This window comes from Eptatretus burgeri, chromosome 11 (assembly GCF_056783735.1).
Source record: "Eptatretus burgeri isolate ZD-2024b chromosome 11, Ebu_testis_v1, whole genome shotgun sequence".
Classification (NCBI taxonomy): Eukaryota; Metazoa; Chordata; class Myxini; order Myxiniformes; family Myxinidae; genus Eptatretus; species Eptatretus burgeri.
The window spans coordinates 20,479,000-20,498,930 of record NC_140971.1 but is presented as its reverse complement, the minus strand read 5'-3'; the positions used below and the strand labels follow the sequence as shown (position 1 = coordinate 20,498,930).

Sequence of the window (19,931 nt, the reverse complement as noted above, 5' to 3'; positions counted from 1 at the left end):
ATGTGTGTCGGATTCCAACTAGGCTAGACAATGGAGGCAAGTGTGTGTAATTTGAGGTCTGGGCCAGCCACTATTATATATACTTGTGTGGGCCCGTACGTGCGTGCCCGTATGTGCGTGCCCATACGTGCATGGCCGTACGTGCAAAAAAACAATTGTGATGTCATAGCACCGTGTGCTGTCACTCCAAAAAAAAACCTCAAACCGCATGCCAGAAACAACAACCACACAGGCCGTTCCTTCACTCTTGCGTGCCCGTACGTGCGTGGCCATATGTGCGTGCCCTTACGTGCGTGGCCGTATGTGCGTGCCCTTACGTGCGTGGCCGTATGTGCGTGCCCTTACGTGCGTGGCCGTATGTGCGTGCCCTTACGTGCGTGGCCGTACGTGCAAAAAATAATAATAATTAAAAAAACCAAAAAACAAGAAGAATTGACGTCAATCGTAATGTCATAGCACCGTGTCCTGTCATTGATTTGGTAAATAAATGGCCATAACTTGGGAACTACTTGTCCGATTAATATCAAACCTTGAAAAGGCACATCCTCAGGTCCCCAGCAACATACCTGGCAAGTTTCAATTACATCGGACCAGTGGTTGTCGAGAAACAGCGGTCGCAGACACACAGACACACACACACAGACACACAGACGCACACACAGAGATTGATGGAATTATAGATACCAGTACATGCCCGTACATTCGTGGCCATACGTGCAAAAAAAAATAAAAAAGCATTTCAAACCGCTTGCTAGAAACAACCACACAGGCCGTTCCTTCGCTCTCGCGTGCCCGTACGTGCATGGCCGTTTCAGCTGCACGACGCCTTGTCACGCGTTCAGTGTTGTCTGCCAAGCGAGCAGTTCGTTCTTCATCCGTTTGAGCTGCACGATGCCTTGTCACGCGCGTAGCGTCGCGTGTCAAGCGAGCAGCTCGTGCTTCGTCGGATTCCATTGCGCGTGCACGACGCGCAACTTCGTTCCTTCGCTGTTGTAGATGACGACTGGATTGGGGTATTGTGTTTAAGAAAATCGAGAAAGAAATCGAGAAAGTACAGAAATCGAGAAAGAAAGAATACAGTAAGTCGATAAATCAAGAAAAAAATGGAGAAAGAATACAGTAAGTCGTCACTATCCGGAAGTCCGGAAGTTAAGTCCTCACTGTCCGGAAGTTCGCATATCGCAGTTACGATTATTCACAATTTAGTTTTAATGGCCAATTATTCAATTAGCACCAACGTATTTTGCCTTTTCGCAATGTCATCACAAGGAAAAGCAAAAAGAGAAGAGCAGAGAAAAAAAAAAGAAAAAAAAAACGGATGTGCGTGGCCGTACGTGCAATGGAGAAAGAATAGAAAGGAGAAAGAAAGCTACGTGCAAAAAAAAAAAAATAATAAACTTTCAAACAACTACACGTGGCCGTTCCTTCGCTCTCGTAAACAACGACTGGATTGGGGCATTGTGTTTTTCTGTAAATGCGCATAAGAAATCGAGAAATTATTAGAATACAGTAAGTCATCATTATCCGGAAGTCCGTACGTTGTAACCCGTAATGGGGAACACGGCTGAGAATCTCTTCCCCATCGGCCACGCCCACGCAGCAACGTGTCTTGTCAATGGTTGGTAAATAAATGGCCATAACTTGGGAAGGACTTGTCTGATTAATATAAAACCTTGAAAAGGCACATCCTTAGTTCCCCAGCAATGTAGCTGGCAAGTTTCAATTAGATCGGACCAGCGGTTGTCGAGAAACGGCGGTCTCACACACACACACACACACACACACACACACACACACACACACACACACACACACACACACACACACACACACACACACATACACATACACACACACACACATTGCTGGAATTATATATATATATATATATATATATATATATATATATATATATATATATATATATATATATGTAATCTTATTTTTTTGTTAATAAACAGGAATAAATTCCTGCATGGGGCAACTGTGAAAAAATTCTGACTCAACCCAAGACTCCAACCCAAGGACCTCATCACTTACGTGGTGACAGCCCACTGAGCTATTGAGTCTTCGGATATCATCAGAATTTTCTCACTAACACTTCAAGCTTCATAATGGCCGATGTCTTACGTGCCGGCTAAGCAGACCGTGTGTGTGTGTGTGTGTGTGTGTGTGTGTGTGTGTGTGTGTGTGTGTGTGTGTGTGTGTGTGTGTGTGTGTGTGTGTGTGTGTGTGTGTGTGTGTGCGCATGTGCATGTGTGCGTGTGTGTGTTTAATAAATTCTTGCGTGGAGCTTGAGTGAAAAAATTATTTCATGAATATTAAATATCATAAATATTGAAAATTAATTTGTGCAAAAGAAATGTTTGTATTTTGATTTATGTAAATCATGACAACACAGCAACTCACATACATTCATTATGCTCAGTTAAAACAAGCCTGTGCCTCTGTAGCGATGTGTGGTGAGGCGAGGCGAGCATCGCAAGCTGATCCATACTGATATAGATAGATAGATTATTACATATATATATATATATATATATATATATATATATATATATAATTCACACACAAATCATTGTGAACGACCTGATGATAAAGGATGACATGACCTACACAGAAACATGCTCCGAGCTTTCTATTTTTCCATCCTTTGGTTTGCGCAATTCAAAGTTGATCATGTTTTTCGCTCGAATTTGGTGTACGAAGTGTGAAACTTTTATTATATCCTCATGGGTCGTTTGTAGTACTGTATAATCGAGCAACGGTTGCTCTCGGGACATACATGTGTGGAGAAGCAGTGTAAGGGAAAACATCCAGTGACAAGCCTGAGCATATCACCTTTGGCTGGACAGACGTGTAATAGCCAGCCGCACATTAGAGTCCAGACAACACAACAATTATCTGAACCACGCCTCATCCAACACCACACAACTCGAGCAGGGCTGCCCAAAACATCCTGGCTCTTCAGATTATATCTCACCACCAGCCAAAAATTCCTGGCCCTTCATACATTGAAGCAACGATGTTACATTGTCAAAGGATGCTGACAGTGCTCCTACAATGAGGCAATGCACACTTAGCAGATGATTACCCAGATAGCAAGGCGTATGAATTGAATCGGTGTTGAATCAATGTTGACAACATTGGTTCAATATTTATTAAATTACACCTCGCTATCTGAGTAAGCATTATTCAATGTCTTCGCAGCTTCCTTCTCCAAACCACACTCTTCACCTTTAGACTGATGAGAAGATATCACTCCAATACAACTGGCTGGTGGGAAACAAATGTTGTAATATACGTGGAATAGTGCACCACCCATTTATCAGACATTACCACATCGTCTAAAAACACAAGAGCATTTGCTCATCAGGTTCGAGTTGGTACACGTTCTTAATTCATACTTCTTGAAATTTATCTCAATAGCATCATGCTCATACCTCGACCATGAGGGGCGTGCTCAAGACTTATCAACCCGAATGCGCCTAATGCCAGATCATGGTTTTGGAAGCTAGAGCAAGTTGAGCCAGATTAGTACTTGGTTGGGAGGGATGTTGTAGCCAAATGGGGTGACGGGATCTGTCAGTTTGGGAAGCGTGCTCGTCTCTGAGCTGTTTGGTCATGGACTTGTTCTTGTTCACAGGTACAATGCACTGCCAGCAAGGAACGCTGCACCTCGGAGCATGCTGTCCAATCTTTTGAGTTTCAATGGGAAATGTAATTAAATTACAAAAGCGATGTGGATGATATCAAGTTATCTGAGTTTGACGGAATAAAGACGATAACCAAATCCATAGAGGATAACCAGATCAATAAAGTGGAAGTGGAGTGAATACGAAGATGACACAAACACGGTGGGCCAAATGACCTCCTATATCGAATATCCTTGTATACTGGATAAGGTCAGGTCAGGTGTGGGAGCATATGCCGGAGCAGCATGGGTACTGGCTAAGATGTGCGAGACAAATGGCTTGAGGATCATCACGACGGGTTCAGCAAAACATCAGATGTCCCCTTTCGGATGGAAGTGCACGTAAACAATCAGATGATCAAGTTTATAGTTGATTCACGAAAAACTCCATTGCACTTAAACGTGCCAAAGAGGGTGAAGGGGAGAGCAAGGGGTGGGGAGGGAGGGTGGGAGATGGTTAAAATAAATAACGACTCGTTGAGCAAACGGTGGAAAGTGAGCACAGTTAAGGAACCCTCAGAGGCTGAACGTTGGGTACTTGATGGCTGGCTGCGCACAGTGCATAAGCTGTGTGATCGGTTCGACCTTCACATCCCAGACAGGGGAACGGTCAAATCCCAAGCCATTTGGCAAATCTGCTCAGGGTGTAAGGAGGGTTAACTACATGCGGTTCATTGGCCCTGGGGATGATGGACGAGCATTAGCCTCCTCAAGGTGGGCATCTATAGCCATTTCCAGCTTACCATCATAATTCGGTAGTTATCATGACGTGCACATAGCGTGGTGGCTGGCCATTTCTAAATTATGACCATGAAAATTTATCCCATTCTTGATTCCCATGCTTGCCTAACGTATATACCAATGTACACTCAGGTGCTTAACAAAAGAACCCGACGTAAGGAGATATTCTCTCACCTGGCACGAGGTAAGGTGAGCTCACCGAGTCGTTACAGCATCCGTTTTTTTTCGTCAGGCTGGGAAGTCCACGGTCCGAACCACTCTCTTTTACCCCTCCCCCCCTCTCCAAATATGTGACTGGCCACCTATTCTCTGACAAGCTGGTATGCCGCTTCAGGAATATCGGTAGTGTCCTTGGAGAAAAGGCAGTCCGATGAATGGTAATACGGACCTTCCAGTGTTCCACTCGGACTATCTCCTTTCAGACACCTGCTCGCTGTAAACTCGACTTGCAAAGTGCGCCGTGAGACTCGGGAAATCTCCCGAGGGCAGTAAGAGAGTTTGCGGGAATGTGGGAGATCTGTAAGGGAGGGGAGGGGTCAGGGGTGGAATATAGGGGGTGGGGATGTGACTGCACAAGCAACGGGATGGGGTCTGTGGGTTATGGTTGGAAAGCTTCTTTTTTTCTTTTTAAAGGAACTTCTCATTCACAAAACATTCCTCCCCTAACCCACCTCTCTTTATATATATATCTATCTATCTCTCTCTCTCTCTCTCTCTCTCTCTCTCTCTCTCTCTCTCTCTCTCTCTCTCTCTCTCTCTCTCTCTCCCCCCCCCCCTTGGCTTTTAGAGTATAGCCCTCCCTCGAGTGACCCCTGCCTTATTGTCCACTGCTGCCCTTTGTGTCTCACATTCCCTTGAGCTTAGCAGCACTGGGTGCGGCGACCATACCTCGCCGACCCGTTTACCAGGCCTGGTCAAAGGCTCACACACACTGCCAAACCACTGCTGCAGCTTTTTTTTTTAGGAGTCAAATTAAGCACAGTTCAAATTTATGACACTTCCAGAAAACAATAAAAGTTCCACATGAGTGGCACACTAATGCTGAGTTAAAAGACCTTATCAAGACAGGAATGCGCCTCGTCCGGCACTGACAAGAGTGGACAAGTCGTGACCACAAATGCCGATTCCACAATGAGGATTCCTTGCTCCCTCGGCAGTGTTAATCCATAACCTGCATTTCGGTTTCCATTGTCACAGGAAGGAAAGTCACTGATAGAGCAAGGGAGTAAACCAAAAATTGTCTGCAGATTAATTTATTGGAAAACAAGGAAAATTCAGGTGCAATGACCAAATAAATGGGTTTTGTGCTTCCAAACATTTGGTTCTGGACCACAAAACTTCACTATGGTTAACCAAGGCTGGGGTCCTGTGAGAGTATTGGTCTTTTGCCAAACCCAAACTTGTGGTCCTATACTAGACCAAATTTGTGTTCTCTTGCGAGACCAAACCTGTGGTCCTTGAGACCAAACTTGTGGTGTCCTGCTAGACCAAACTTGGGGTCTCCTGTTTGACCAAACTTGTGTTCTCATTCTAGACCAAACTTGTGTTCTTGTTCTAGACCAAACTTGTGTTCTTGTTCGAGATCAAACTTGCGTTCTCATTCTTGACCAAACTTGTGTTCTCATTCTTGACCAAACTTGTGTTCTCGTTCTAGACCAAAGTTGTGTTCTCGTTCTAGACCAAACTTGTGTTCTCATTGCAGACCAAACTTGTGTTCTTGTTCTAGACCAAACTTGTGTTCTCATTGCAGACCAAACTTGTGTTCTTGTTCTAGACCAAACTTGTGTTCTTGTTCTAGACCAAACTTGTGTTCTTGTTCGAGATCAAATTTGCGTTCTCATTCTTGACCAAACTTGTGTTCTCATTCTTGACCAAACTTGTGTTCTCGTTCTCGACCAAACTTGTGTTCTCGTTCTCGACCAAACTTGTGTTGGCTTTCGAGACCAAACTTGTGTTCTCGTTCAAGACCAAACTTGTGTTCTCGTTCTAGACCAAACTTGTGTTCTCGTTCTCGACCAAACTTGTGTTGGCTTTCGAGACCAAACTTGTGTTCTCGTTCAAGACCAAACTTGTGTTCTCGTTCTAGACCAAACTTGTGTTCTCTTTCTAGTCAAACTTTTTCTCGTTCTATTCCAAACTTGTGTTCACATTCAAGACCAAACTTGTGTTCTCGTTCTAGATCAAACTTGTGTTCTCTTTCTCGTCAAGCTTTTTCTCATTCTATTCCAAACTTGTGTTCTCGTTCTAGACCAAACTTGTGTTCTCGTTCTCGACCAAACTTGTGTTGTCTTTCGAGACCAAACTTGTGTTCTCATTCAAGACCAAACTTGTGTTCTCGTTCTAGACCAAACTCGTGTTCTCGTTCTAGACCAAATTTGTGTTCTCTTTCGAGACCAAACTTGTGTTTTCGTTCTAGACCAAACTTGTGTTCTCATTCTTGACCAAACTTGTGTTCTCATTCTTGACCAAACTTGTGTTCTCATTCTTGACCAAACTTGTGTTCTCGTTCTCGACCAAACTTGTTTTCTCGTTCTCGACCAAACTTGTGTTGTCTTTCGAGACCAAACTTGTGTTCTCGTTCAAGACCAAACTTGTGTTCTCGTTCTAGACCAAACTTGCGTTCTCTTTCTAGTCAAACTTTTTCTCGTTCTATTCCAAACTTGTGTTCACATTCAAGACCAAACTTGTGTTCTCGTTCTAGATCAAACTTGTGTTCTCTTTCTCGTCAAACTTTTTCTCATTCTATTCCAAACTTGTGTTCTCGTTCTAGACCAAACTTGTGTTCTCGTTCTAGACCAAATTTGTGTTCTCTTTCGAGACCAAACTTGTGTTCTTGTTCTAGACCAAACTTGTGTTCTCTTTCGAGACCAAACTTGTGTTGTCTTTTGGGACCAAATGTGTGTTCTTGTTCTAGACCAAACTTGTGTTCTCGTTCTAGACCAAACTTGTGTTCTCGTTCTAGATCAAACTTGTGTTGTCTTTTGGGACCAAATGTGTGTTCTCGTTCTAGACCAAACTTGTGTTCTCGTTCTAGACCAAACTTGTGTTCTCGTTCTAGATCAAACTTGTGTTGTCTTTTGGGACCAAATGTGTGTTCTCGTTCTAGACCAAACTTGTGTTCTTGTTCTAGACCAAACTTGTGTTCTCTTTCGAGACCAAACTTGTGTTCTCGTTCTAGACCAAACTTGTGTTCTCTTTCGAGACCAAACTTGTGTTGTCTTTTGGGACCAAACGTGTGTTCTCGTTCTAGACCAAACTTGTGTTCTCGTTCTAGACCAAACTTGTGTTCTCTTTCGAGACCAAACTTGTGTTGTCTTTTGGGACCAAACTTGTGTTCTCTTTCTAGACCAAACTTGTGTTCTCGTTCTAGATCAAACTTGTGTTGTCTTTTGGGACCAAATGTGTGTTCTCGTTCTAGACCAAACTTGTGTTCTCGTTCTAGACCAAACTTGTGTTCTCGTTCTAGATCAAACTTGTGTTGTCTTTTGGGACCAAATGTGTGTTCTCGTTCTAGACCAAACTTGTGTTCTTGTTCTAGACCAAACTTGTGTTCTCTTTCGAGACCAAACTTGTGTTCTCGTTCTAGACCAAACTTGTGTTCTCTTTCGAGACCAAACTTGTGTTGTCTTTTGGGACCAAACGTGTGTTCTCGTTCTAGACCAAACTTGTGTTCTCGTTCTAGACCAAACTTGTGTTCTCTTTCGAGACCAAACTTGTGTTGTCTTTTGGGACCAAACTTGTGTTCTCTTTCTAGACCAAACTTGTGGTCCTTCACTATACCAAACTTATGATCCTGTTTGGTTATTGGTCCTGTATTACCAAATTTAACTATGATTTTAAAATAAATAAGCCTTCTAAGATTTAACACAAATTTCTGCAACAATTGACTGGAATTGGGGCAATTACCCCGACAACCTCTTTATAATATACAAGTTACATCTGAAATGCACACTTGAGGTTGTTTTTCGTTCTGATGGATGATGACGGTGCAAGCCCAGGACCTATGTTGAAGAGATCTACACCTGTGTGGGTCAAACTGCAATGTCAACGGTCAACTAACAGCAAATTTCACTTCACGCTCCATCACTCTTGCCTTGCTCCTGACGGCAGTGAATGGTTTCAGACGAAGACTCGTTTTTTTCCTTCCACTGTTTATGGTTTTATGGCATTCCAGACCACCATGAGGCGACGAGACTCCAAGAGCTTGCAGGGTGTGATACTGATAGCGTTTATCAACAACAAATTCAACCACTATCACAAACCAGGTTCTCTTCCTAATCTGTACTTATCGTAAATCCTGATGTCATAACCAAACATGCCAACTTTGTAAAGACAAAAATAGGAACGATGTAGGGAGGGGGTGGTAGGAGGGGTTCGGATCGAGATGATGGGTGCGGAGGAGAGATGGGTGGGTGTTGGAAGGGGGTGGGTGTACTGTATGTGTGTGGAAGGGGCTTGTGGGTGTGGGTTGTGGATTGATGTGGGAGTTGGATGAGTGAAAAGGGGGCATGGATGTTGGAGGGGGTGGCTATGAGAGGATGTGGCTGTGGAATGTGGGTGTATGTGGATGGAAGATAGGTAGATGTGGATAGAAGGTGGTTGGATGTGAGAGAGAGTGTTGGTGGGATTTGGAAGAGTTGGGAGAGAGAGCATGGTTGTTGAAGAGGTGGATATGAGAGGATATGGGTGTGGAAGGTGGGGGGATGGGGGAGGGTCCACTTTGAAGAGGGGTATCCCCTGAAAAACAACTTAAACAACAGCATCTGTATTGGTGAGAAAAGCAGTATTTTGAACATCGTTCTATATGTCCAAAAACAAAATGTTCAGCCCAATTAATTAGAACCTCTCAGAATTGCCTTCAAATGAGCGTGTACCTATCTTCGAAACATCAAACTCCACAGTGGAAAACAAAAGGTTGATCGTGTACCAGCATGGGTACCCGGCGTTGCCCGGTGCTGTTCTAATCCCGTTGGCATCTTGAAGAAATCAAATGGTTATTTTTTTTCTATTCTTTTGTGAGGGCCTAAAACACCTCCCTACACCCACTAAGGAAAGGGGTTGGGATCATGTGAAGGGGAACCCAAATGGTCAGACTACCTTGACACGAGTCTATCCCTTGATACCCGACAAAATACATACGACGTGTCTTTTTCCGATTTATAAAGTTGGTAAATTTGTGATTAAAAGTCGAAATCTTCTTCTTCATAATGCTTAGCCATGACGTCACACCCAGAAGTTGACCGTCATATCCGTACTGTGTCCAGGTTACATCGTGGGATGATTTAACCTAAATGGCGAATAATTTTCGTTTTTCCACAAATATTCTGAGTCGATGCGTCCTTGGTGGTTGTAGTGACACAAACCGAGATGGTTTCGTGCCACACCAATGGCCAAAAGACCCTGAGTTTGCTAGAAATTGGATGAGGTTTGTCAGAAATACCCGCGTGTGGATCGGGCCAAGAAAATTTTGTGCTCGGAACATATTACAGAGCACGTGATGAAACAACAGAGATGGCTACATCTTGTGGTTATCCACCACAATTGAGAGAGGATGTCATCCCCACAATTAAGCGGAAGAAACAGCTGTCACTCAAAACTGTAACACCATCTCTATCCAGCGACTAGCACAAGTACACGGGCGACCAGTCCCCCCTCCACATCCTCCTGGAATCCCCCATCAACGATCACCTCCACAATACCCACCACCACCCCACACCCCTCCCTCCTAGCACCACTCTCCCCTCCACCGGGGCAGGACATCGACACAGCACGACCACAGACACAAATGACGTCCGGGGAAAGAATGAAATGGGGCGATCCCGTAACATACAAGACACCTGGTCAACAAGCGATGGTGGGACAAAGCATTCGTCGCCCATTTTTTCCGCGGTGTCTGAGTGTGTCTGGGCGGTGTCCATGCTGTGCCTGCGCAGTGTGTATGTTGTGTCACACCGTGTCCTTGTCCATGTTGCGTCCATGTCCGTGTCCATGCTTTGTTTCTGCTGGAATCGTACAACTGATTTATTAAAGAATAAAAATCCATTATAAACCGTCAAGTGAATGCAAAAACAAACCCTACCAATCTGTAGTGAACATGCGACCGGCGTTTTCATCTTCACTAACACCTCCATTGTCTCCATCTTCACTAACACCTCCATTGTCGCCATCTTCACTAACACCTCCATTGTCGCCATCTTCACTAACACCTCCATTGTCACCATCTTCACTAACACCTCCATTGTCACCATCTTCACTAATACCTCCATTGTGACCATCTTCACTGACACCTCCATTGTCGCCATCTTCACTAACACCTCCATTGTCACCATCTTCACGAATACCTCCATTGTCACCATCTTCACTAACACCTCCATTGTCACCATCTTCACTAACACCTCCATTGTCACCATCTTCACTAACACCTCCATTGTGACCATCTTCACTGACACCTCCATTGTCGCCATCTTCACTAACACCTCCATTGTCACCATCTTCACGAATACCTCCATTGTCACCATCTTCACTAACACCTCCATTGTCGCCATCTTCACTAACACCTCCATTGTCACCATCTTCACTAACACCTCCATTGTCACCATCTTCACTAATACCTCCATTGTCGCCATCTTCACTAATACCTCCATTGTCGCCATCTTCACTAACACCTCCATTGTCACCATCTTCACTAATACCTCCATTGTCGCCATCTTCACTAACACCTCCATTGTCACCATCTTCACTAACACCTCCATTGTCACCATCTTCACTAACACCTCCATTGTCGCCATCTTCACTAACACCTCCATTATCACCATCTTCATCTGAATCGCTCGCATAAGGCTCAAAACGTTACGGTTCCATAATTCTCCCCAAAAACATTTCCAAATTTTCCAAAAGCAAATTTTGTCTCCAATAGTTTCTTCAAAATCTCCACTGATCAGCTGGAACATACTGAGAACCTTCAGATTGCTGATGATGGTGGAATCGGAATCCGAGCTCGACATGCACCGTTTCTCTCTGCAAGCCGCCATTTGGATCAAGGTGAGTTCCAGGTGTGACGTCACAGGCGAAAATCGATACTTTAGGGCTTTTTTCGGCACTTTGTGGTTGGTAAAAAAAAAAACAATTATTCAAAAGATATTCAAACATTTTTTCCCTTCAAAATAGACCGTGATTGATGGTTTTCAATGGTTTTCAGGAAAAACAAAACAAAAACTTGAGTTTGGGTTCCCCTTTAATATCCTGCCATTACCTTTAACATAGCTACAAAAGCTTAGGCACAGACACAAAATCTAATTTCTTTTCTTCAAAATGTTCGAAACTTTTTTTTGCTTACAACTCTCCTGGCACTCACTGATGAACCTCTGAAAGTTTGACGAAGATCCATTCAGCCATCTCTGAGAAAAATGCGCGCACACACACACACACACACACACACACACACACACACACACACACACACACACACACACACACACACACACACACACACACACACACACACACACACACCTCTCCTATCGTTATAGATTGCAATCCTGGTGTTGGCTTAACAGTTAAGGTGAATATCTTAGGATGTTGGAGTCTTGAGTTCAAAAGCCCTTGTCGGGCCGTTGAAATAACACCAGGTGGGTTGACTCAGCCTGTCATCCCTCCGAGATCAGCAAAATGAGTACCAGCTTACTGGTACCAGGGGCACTGCATCAGCGGCACAGCTGTTCTTCCAGAAAATGATGCAACCAGCAGCCACAGGCTCCATACAAAACAACAAGTACAGATTGTAAAATCTGTCGTGGAGCATTTGCACATGTGAAAGAAAACAAAAATAATTAACCATTGAGAAAACAACTTCAAAACAAGTGCATGGATCAACAAGTGTGTTCCCTCGTCTGAACATCACAGCCAAAGCTCCACTGTCAATGGAACCTCAAAATTGCAGTTGTACAAGCCAACAAGTTCCTGACACACTGCCATCGTTTCTTAAGTTGTAACTTATGTTACAGCCAAGTCTTCTCCTTCTTCAAGGAGTAAAATGATTTCCCACATTCTTGTGGGGTTGGCCGAAGAAAGGTTTTGGTCTAAGTCTTTCACGAACAGGCTGGCCAGACGTGACATTAGACTACGCAGTTATGGCAGGAATTTGGAATCTGGCTGTGGTGCTAGCGACAGCTCGCTTACTCTTCGTGAAGGACACCATGGGATCTTTAACGTCAACCGACTAATACCGACCGACGGGACACCCAGTTGAACGTCCACCCGAAGGACGGCACACACATCGATGAATCACCCTGCCTGTGAAACACTGGGATGACAGTTTATAGCTGTGTCAGGATTCCAACCCAGGCACGAGAGCTTAGAAGCGTGTTTGCGTTCCTCTAGAGTCCAGACCATCCTGCCAGCCCCATTGCAGGCAAGAGTAAAATCTGGAATTCTGATCGTTCAGGTGGAACACGTTACACCGGCCAACATTGGGATGTGGCACACAAATCGGGACAGCTTGCATGTACTTTAGTCTTGTCTGTAAAATAAGATTTGCCAAATAACAATTGCTCTGTATTTTTATAAGGCACAATTGTGTTCTTCATAAAGTCGTGGAGATGTAAAGGTCTTTAGACGGTTGCGTAACCTCCAGGGATGTAGAAAGGAAAGGCACCACTGATGAGTCATGGCACACACAAGTTGTACACACAATGAGGCCCAGCAAAGCTCTATTGTTCCTTCTTTCCTGAGCTCCCAGAAAGGAAACCCTGCTCGGAATTAGCCTAGTAATCTACCCATCCCGTCCCGTGTCTGATGAGCAAAGAAGGTTGACATACACTTCGATTTTCACTTTAGTAAAAAATACCAAAGATAGTTTCATAATATAATTTGTAATATGATAATTGATGGCTGGCAGAATAGCCTAGGCCCATAGAGGTATGCACACTTGCCTCTGAGCTATCGACTGGATTTGAAGCTCAGCCCAGCTATAAACTCTCATCCTGATGTTTCAGAGGCAGGGAGGGAGATGCGTGTCCGCCATCCCTCGGATGGACGTTAAACTGGGTGTCCCGTCTGCCAGCTTTAGTTGGTGAATGTCAAAGAGCCAACGGTGTCCTTCGTGAAGAGTGGTCAAGCTATTGCCAGCACCCTGGCAAAATATTAAAATTTCTACCCTGAATACCACTGGGAAGGCAAAGACAAACCATCCGTTGTAATACTTGCCGTGCGGCTTCTCTGGCAGCAGTAACCCTGCCTTTTAGCAGAGCACCAGAAAGAAAGATGCGACAACTGGCAGGATACAGAGCCGTGTCCTGCAAGCACATTTGTCATTTTACATCGAAATAAACATTTGATCCGCTGTAAAAGACTTAGGCCGACACAGGTGGTATCGACATCCGGAATGGCAGCCAAACTGTTTGATCTCCTTGTAAGTATTGAAAACTTGTACTTGGTGGTTCAGATCTCAGAATAACAGATGCTCTTCAGCACAAAGGTTATTATTTGAATTTAGAACAGAGAAACCATTTCTAAAACAGCACCTACTTTACGCCTGATCGTCCAATCCCCTTGCATTGTTAGCGGGAATGGCGCACCTCCTCGGCCTATTTTTCACAAGGATTCATAGTAGAAAGCATGAAGTGCGTTCAAATAATCTCCAGCACACCGAAATCACTCTACTTAAAGGCCCTTACAAAAATCTCTTGATTTCTCATCATAGAAATCTGATAAGAATCTCAAAAGATATTTTTATAAGGGGAAACTGCCCACACCGACAGAATGTAGTGCACAAGTTGGAAAGGTATTTTTCATCAACGACTGTCGGGTTACACTTGTGATTCCATTAACGACAACATGCAACAGGATGAATGCATTTGTTATGGAGAGCCAAGAAGGATAACACACTACAAAGGACTATATAACCATTGTTAAAAAAAAACAGAGTTGCACACCACAAAGGGACTGCCATGGGACAAGGAACACCCTCAAAAACTGAATTCTTCTTCTTTCGAATGCACCACATGGTTGCGGATAACATCATCATGTTATGGGGCAAGGCTGTGCCACTGATGCGATGGCTCCTGTAGTTTCGGACAGGAATTTGGAATCTGGCCAGGATCTCCATGATAGCTTGCCTACTCTTCGTGATGTACACCGGGGGATCTTTAACGTCCACCAACTAATACCGGCAGACAGGACGCCAAGTTTAACATCCATCCGAGGAATGGCACACACACTTTTGATGAATCACCCTGCCTGTGAAACACTGGGATGGCAGTGTGCACCTGTGTCAGGATTCCAACCCAGCCCAAACAGCTCAGAGGAGAGTATGCGTACCGCTTGGCCAACCTGACAGCCCCTCAAAATCTGTATACAGTATAATTGCTTGCATAAAGGGGAAATATAATATTACTCATTTTGAGCTCACCTGGACTTTAGTCAGGTGAGCTTATGTGGTCACGCAGTGTCCATAGGTGTGTGAGTGGGTGTCAGTGAGTGCCAGTCAGTCCGTAAACACTTCAGTCATTATCGCTTGAACCAACCATATGATTTTTATGAAACTTGGCCACAAGCTTCATATCCAATGCCTAACAAAGGTGTATTGACTGCATCAAAATCTAAAAAAAAAAATCAGGGACTGAGGGGGTCTGCCGGGGTTTGAGTGAATGTTGCTCCAGATCCTGGTGAGCTTCAGGACGTGCAGTCCTATTTTTTAGATGGGCCTTCAACTAATATCATGTATTTCGTTTTGCATTAAGATTTGCTGTTGCACTGCATTATTTGTGGGCTGGTAGAATGGCCTACAGGTACACACACTCACCTCTAAGCTGTCAAGCCTGGGTTTGAATCTCAGCCCGGCTATAAACTGCCATGGTGGTGTTTCACATGCAGAGCGATTAAACAATATATGTGCCATCCCTTGGATGGACGTTAAATTGGGCGTCCCGTCTGCCGGCATTAATTGGTGGACGTTAAAGATCCCATGGAGTATTTTGTAAAGATGAGGCACCATTATCCTGAATAAGTTACAAATTCATGCCTAAAACTACAGCGGGAATTACATTAGCAGCACAGCCGTAGCTCGGCAATAACGTAATCAGCAGTCTGAGTTCAGAATTAAATCCCTGTCCAATATGCAGTTACTAACAGTACAGACTAATAAGCTGGAGATGCATCAAAAATATTATACAGCCAGCAACGGTGCCCTTCCTCCGACATACACAGGACGTCATATTTCAGCAGGGCAACACATGCTTACGTGTTTCAAATGACATGGATATTCCATATTCCTGCTCCAAGAATTTCCCCAAATACAAACATGACCCAATGCTTCTTAAGATCTCTCACCGACTTAACTTGCATCGGCATGGGCAGCAGTTGTTTGTAAGGTCCTTCTTAACCTGCTCTGAGTAGTGGATATGGGTTCTGCAGGAGGACATTTTCCAACCTTTTCAGGTCTAATGCATCATTGTCAAGAGGACTACATCACTGTAAAGTGTAAAAGATGACCATGAAATGTACTGACAGACAATATCTTTGCAGTCCTGGGCAAGTCATACATCACCCTGTAGCGCCACATATACAGCCGTGCTGTAATCATTTACATCGCAGGCATTTGCCTAGACTCCTGGACCAAATCAGTTAATGTCGGTCTCCTCCTTGGGAGTTCAGCAATGTCAATGTTCTGTACTCGTATGTTATTACTCCACGCACGTGAAGCGAAAAGCGGGGTTATGCAATTGGATCACTTCTGTCAGTCTGCCTGTCTGTCTACAAACGTCAATTTATGACTGAGGAGCAACTTAATTTCAATTGAATGTTATATTTAGAACATGAATCAGAAAATAAACCTGGAATATTTGGATATGAATCTACTTTGGATATGAATTCGTCCTGATTCCACATGCGCAGAGAGGTGAGATAATTTTTAACCTCCACCATCGAAGATGGACGGAGGTTACTGTTTTCACCCCTGTTTGTTTGTTTGTGAACAGTATTACGGAAAAAACTCCTCGACGGATTTTGACGAAACTTGGTGGGGGATTAGGTATGGTCCAAGGATCATGCCATTAGATCTTGGACTTGGTCCAAAGTCTAATATGGCCGCTATGGCGGCCATTTTGAAAAAATATTTGAATTTTTGTTTTTGCATTTCTACATGTTTTAAGTGATTTCCAACCAAAAAAAAAAGATTTGTTAGAGGAAAAAAAAACAGAAAATTTTGCAAGTTTTTTTCAAAAAGATTTTGATTTTATTTGAAAAATATTTGAATATTTTTTTGCATTTCTACATGTTTTAAGTGATTTCCAACCCCACCCCCCCCCCAAAAAAAATTGTTAGAGAAAAAAAACAGAAATTTTGCAACTTTTTTTTCAAAAACAATTTCAATTTTTTATTTTGGCATTTCTACATGCGCGTCGATCTAGTTTAGTTTGTTCAATCGTGATTCAGTAGAGTCTGATCCGTTTTGACCTACAATGAATAGGATATCAGGTTCACTTAAGTGACCCAACAGTATTGGCGGCGGAGGTTTTGCACTCTACCGAGTGCTCCCCCTCTAGTTTTACTCTGTATACCTGTCTGACAATCAAACAAAATTGAAAATAATTCCAAACAGGAGCCTTACTGTTTTTAACGGCAAAGGACACAAACAACAGGCTCGAATAACTAATGTAACGTGTTAAATAAGGTGGTGTAAAAGACACTGCATCAATAGTGGTAAACTTTCAAAAAAAAATTGTTTCTATGACCTTTAAAATTTTTATTTTATTTCAATTGAAAATATACTTGAACATTGGAGAACACAAATCACCTTTTTGGCACATTAAAAACCCTTTGGTTTAGCAGTACTTTGACAATATTACAGCATTTTACATAATCTCGACCAATCAAATTTGCTGCTCGCAGACCCCGCCCATGTGCTTTTTTTTTCACAAGACTGCGCAGAGTAATGTGTTCTGTGAACTCTCTAGTTTCTCACGTGCAATGGTGTTCAGCACAACATTTTCAGCAAGTGCTCACGTCCACTCTTCAGTCTCCCTTTTCTCTCACCTCCTGAACCATCTCCCTCCACCTGTTGATATTTTTAAATTGGGATATCAACCATCAAAAATTTCATGCTCCGAAAGTATATTCAACTTGTTTTTCAAATCGACGCACATTATTACTTCATGTGTTTCATGACAAAGCACGAGGTTTCGCATTTCCTTATATTCACAATAAACGTCTGACGAAGGCTAAAATAATAAGTAGAATGCTTGTCACTGTATTAAAGTGCAGGCAACAGGATTCCTCAAATGCCACAAGGAGATCGATTGTTGTCGAGTGACGTTTCACATCCAGTGTGTTTCCTGCAGCTGCCGTTGTTCGTGCATTCACCGGTTGCCTGCGCACGGAGGCTGGTAAGGTGAGGAGGGGGAAAGGCCACAAAGTCGGGGAAGGAAGGAGGAGGAGGTGCCAGGAGGAAGAGAAGAACAGAAGGAGGAAAAGAGAAGACAACAGAGAAACAGAGAGACAAACACAGCTGTGCAGAAAGATAATTAATGTATGAACAGTGTGGTATTCCGCTATTCCGCAGGTGTTCTTGAGTGGCAGACTGCCTCTGAGTGTGGATCCAATTTAACTGAGTATACGTATCACAATTAATCAAGATAGACATTCATTTCAAAAAAACCAAGCATTGAAGTAGATTTTACTACATTACAGTATCTACTTTCTATAAAAGCCCTTTTGACTGATACAGACGGTGAGTATTATAATTGTTCAAGACATCAGCATGTATAACATGCAGCCATTGTGGATAAGTAAACATTTCTGGCTACATTTTATGGTGAAATGATTTCATTAATGATTACATCGTGCTCATGTACAGGGACGCTAGGGTAGAGCATCTCAAGGAAAGCAAGGCCAATGGTGTAGGGTCCAAGAGACTCGGTAGAGCTAGTTTGGAGGGCGCCCGGAAGTGGGATTCGACACCGATGAAGAAATGTGTCGTAGTATCCTTTTCCTCGACCCAGACGGTTACCGTGAGAATCAAAAGCCAATCCCGGAACCAGAACCAGGTCGAGGCCACCTGCGGAAAGTGTGATACAATTCATTAGAAGCATAAGTAAACAAATTCGTATTGCTGTTATATTCAAATTATCTCTTTACTTTTGGAGGATGTGTAACGATCACCTGTCTGTAGTGCATCCTCACGATCGGTTTCGACCATTGCTGGTTGCTGGATGTTCCATTTTGTGCGAGGAAGACCAAGAACGTCCTCCATGGATGTGACCTGTAGCGGAGCAAATAAACAACCCTGGCTCGGTGCACAAATACTTATTTGTGAAGCAAGATGTAGACATACCATATTCATTCCAAAGGATAAAAGTTTGCCATGTTTGGATGAAAAGATTCATACAAGGGTAGATATCCATAAACTCAATAACCATAAATGAATCAAAACCAAATAAACAGAGTCACACATACCATAAAGTAGTGGAGATAAAGGGAAATGTGAATGACAGCTCTGTAATGGGACATAACGTGATGGAGTTTGGGGAAGGTTAGGTAAGCTGGGAAAGTAGATATCATGGGTGGTGGTGGTGGTGGGGGTTGATAGGAGGCAGCAATAGGCAGCTGCCTTAAAGCAATAAAGGGAACAGTGGGAATGAACAGGTGAAGGGAGACAGTTCCACAGGCCGGAAAGAAAGAAAAGAGTGGAGGTGTGCAGACAGTCTTGAAGTGGGGACATTAACCAGGAAGGGGTTCTTGGAAAGTGTGCAGGGTCCAGAAAAAAACTATGCAGGGACTGACAAGCAGAAAGGTGGAGATGAGATGGTATAATATTGAGAGGCCAGCAACTTGTCTGTGATGGTGCGGAGACAGGCCAATTTACCTACCGTGCCTGTGCTTTATCCACACCCGATTTTTATTAAACACAATTTTGAGAATCATGGAAGAGCAAGTTGACAAAGGGTTAAAAGGCACCAGAGTGACACAAAAATGCAATGTAGTGACAAAGTGGTGCCACATATGGATACAAGAAGCATGAGAATGAACTACCATCAAGAAAGGAGAGATTGGAGAGGAGAAAACACAGTAACCCGGCAAGTAAGAAGGTTGAGTGAGGTCGAGTTAATGGCGGGAAAAGATTGCTTTAAAAGGAAACTGAACAAGTGCCTGGCAGTTGAAGGAATCCTAATGTAGATGAGAGACAAGAACGAGCTGAAGATTGCCTGGTAGGGGAGGGGGGGGGGCTCCAGCCTCCACTGAGAGAAGAGGTGGGGTTACTCCTTTACCTACCTCGTTAACTTACTATTTGTTGACATATTTATCTCATGAAACTAGAAACTAACTTCTTCTTTCCATTCCTTTCATTAAACAAACTTCCTCTTTCAATGGAATTCTTTCATCTCCTCTCTGTGTTCAGGCTTGAGTGCCCCAAGGCAGTGTTCTGGTCCCAGACCTGTTCATAATCTTCATGAATGATCTTTCTGATTCTCTGGGAAATCCTCCTTATCTCTTTGTTGAT

At 43.4% G+C, this 19,931-nt stretch overlaps 2 protein-coding genes across 8 annotated transcripts in view; both read right to left on the bottom strand.

Annotated features, from left to right (window-relative positions):
* The window catches only part of LOC147016622 (pleckstrin homology domain-containing family G member 4B-like), a 110,869-nt gene extending 99,415 nt beyond the window's left edge, over positions 1-11,454 (bottom strand). Inside the window, exon 1 of the mRNA XM_085845448.1 lies at positions 11,395-11,454. Coding sequence (XP_085701574.1) covers positions 11,395-11,439 — 45 coding nt within the window. The 5' untranslated portion in view covers positions 11,440-11,454. The remainder of the gene's footprint in view (positions 1-11,394) is intronic.
* Positions 11,455-16,772: 5,318 nt separating this feature from the next.
* The window catches only part of MTHFS (methenyltetrahydrofolate synthetase), a 43,145-nt gene continuing 39,986 nt past the window's right edge, over positions 16,773-19,931 (bottom strand). For 2 of the 7 annotated variants that reach the window (XM_085845458.1, XM_085845459.1), the window contains exons 3-5: positions 18,593-18,692; positions 18,271-18,488; positions 16,795-17,489 (exon numbers count right to left, since the gene is read on the bottom strand). In XM_085845458.1, coding sequence (XP_085701584.1) covers positions 17,409-17,489; positions 18,271-18,488; positions 18,593-18,692 — 399 coding nt within the window. In that variant the 3' untranslated portion in view covers positions 16,795-17,408. Of the gene's footprint in view, positions 17,490-17,528; positions 18,489-18,592; positions 18,693-19,931 lie in introns of those variants that run through there. The other 5 variants (XM_085845460.1, XM_085845456.1, XM_085845454.1 and 2 more) reach the window with 5 other exon arrangements.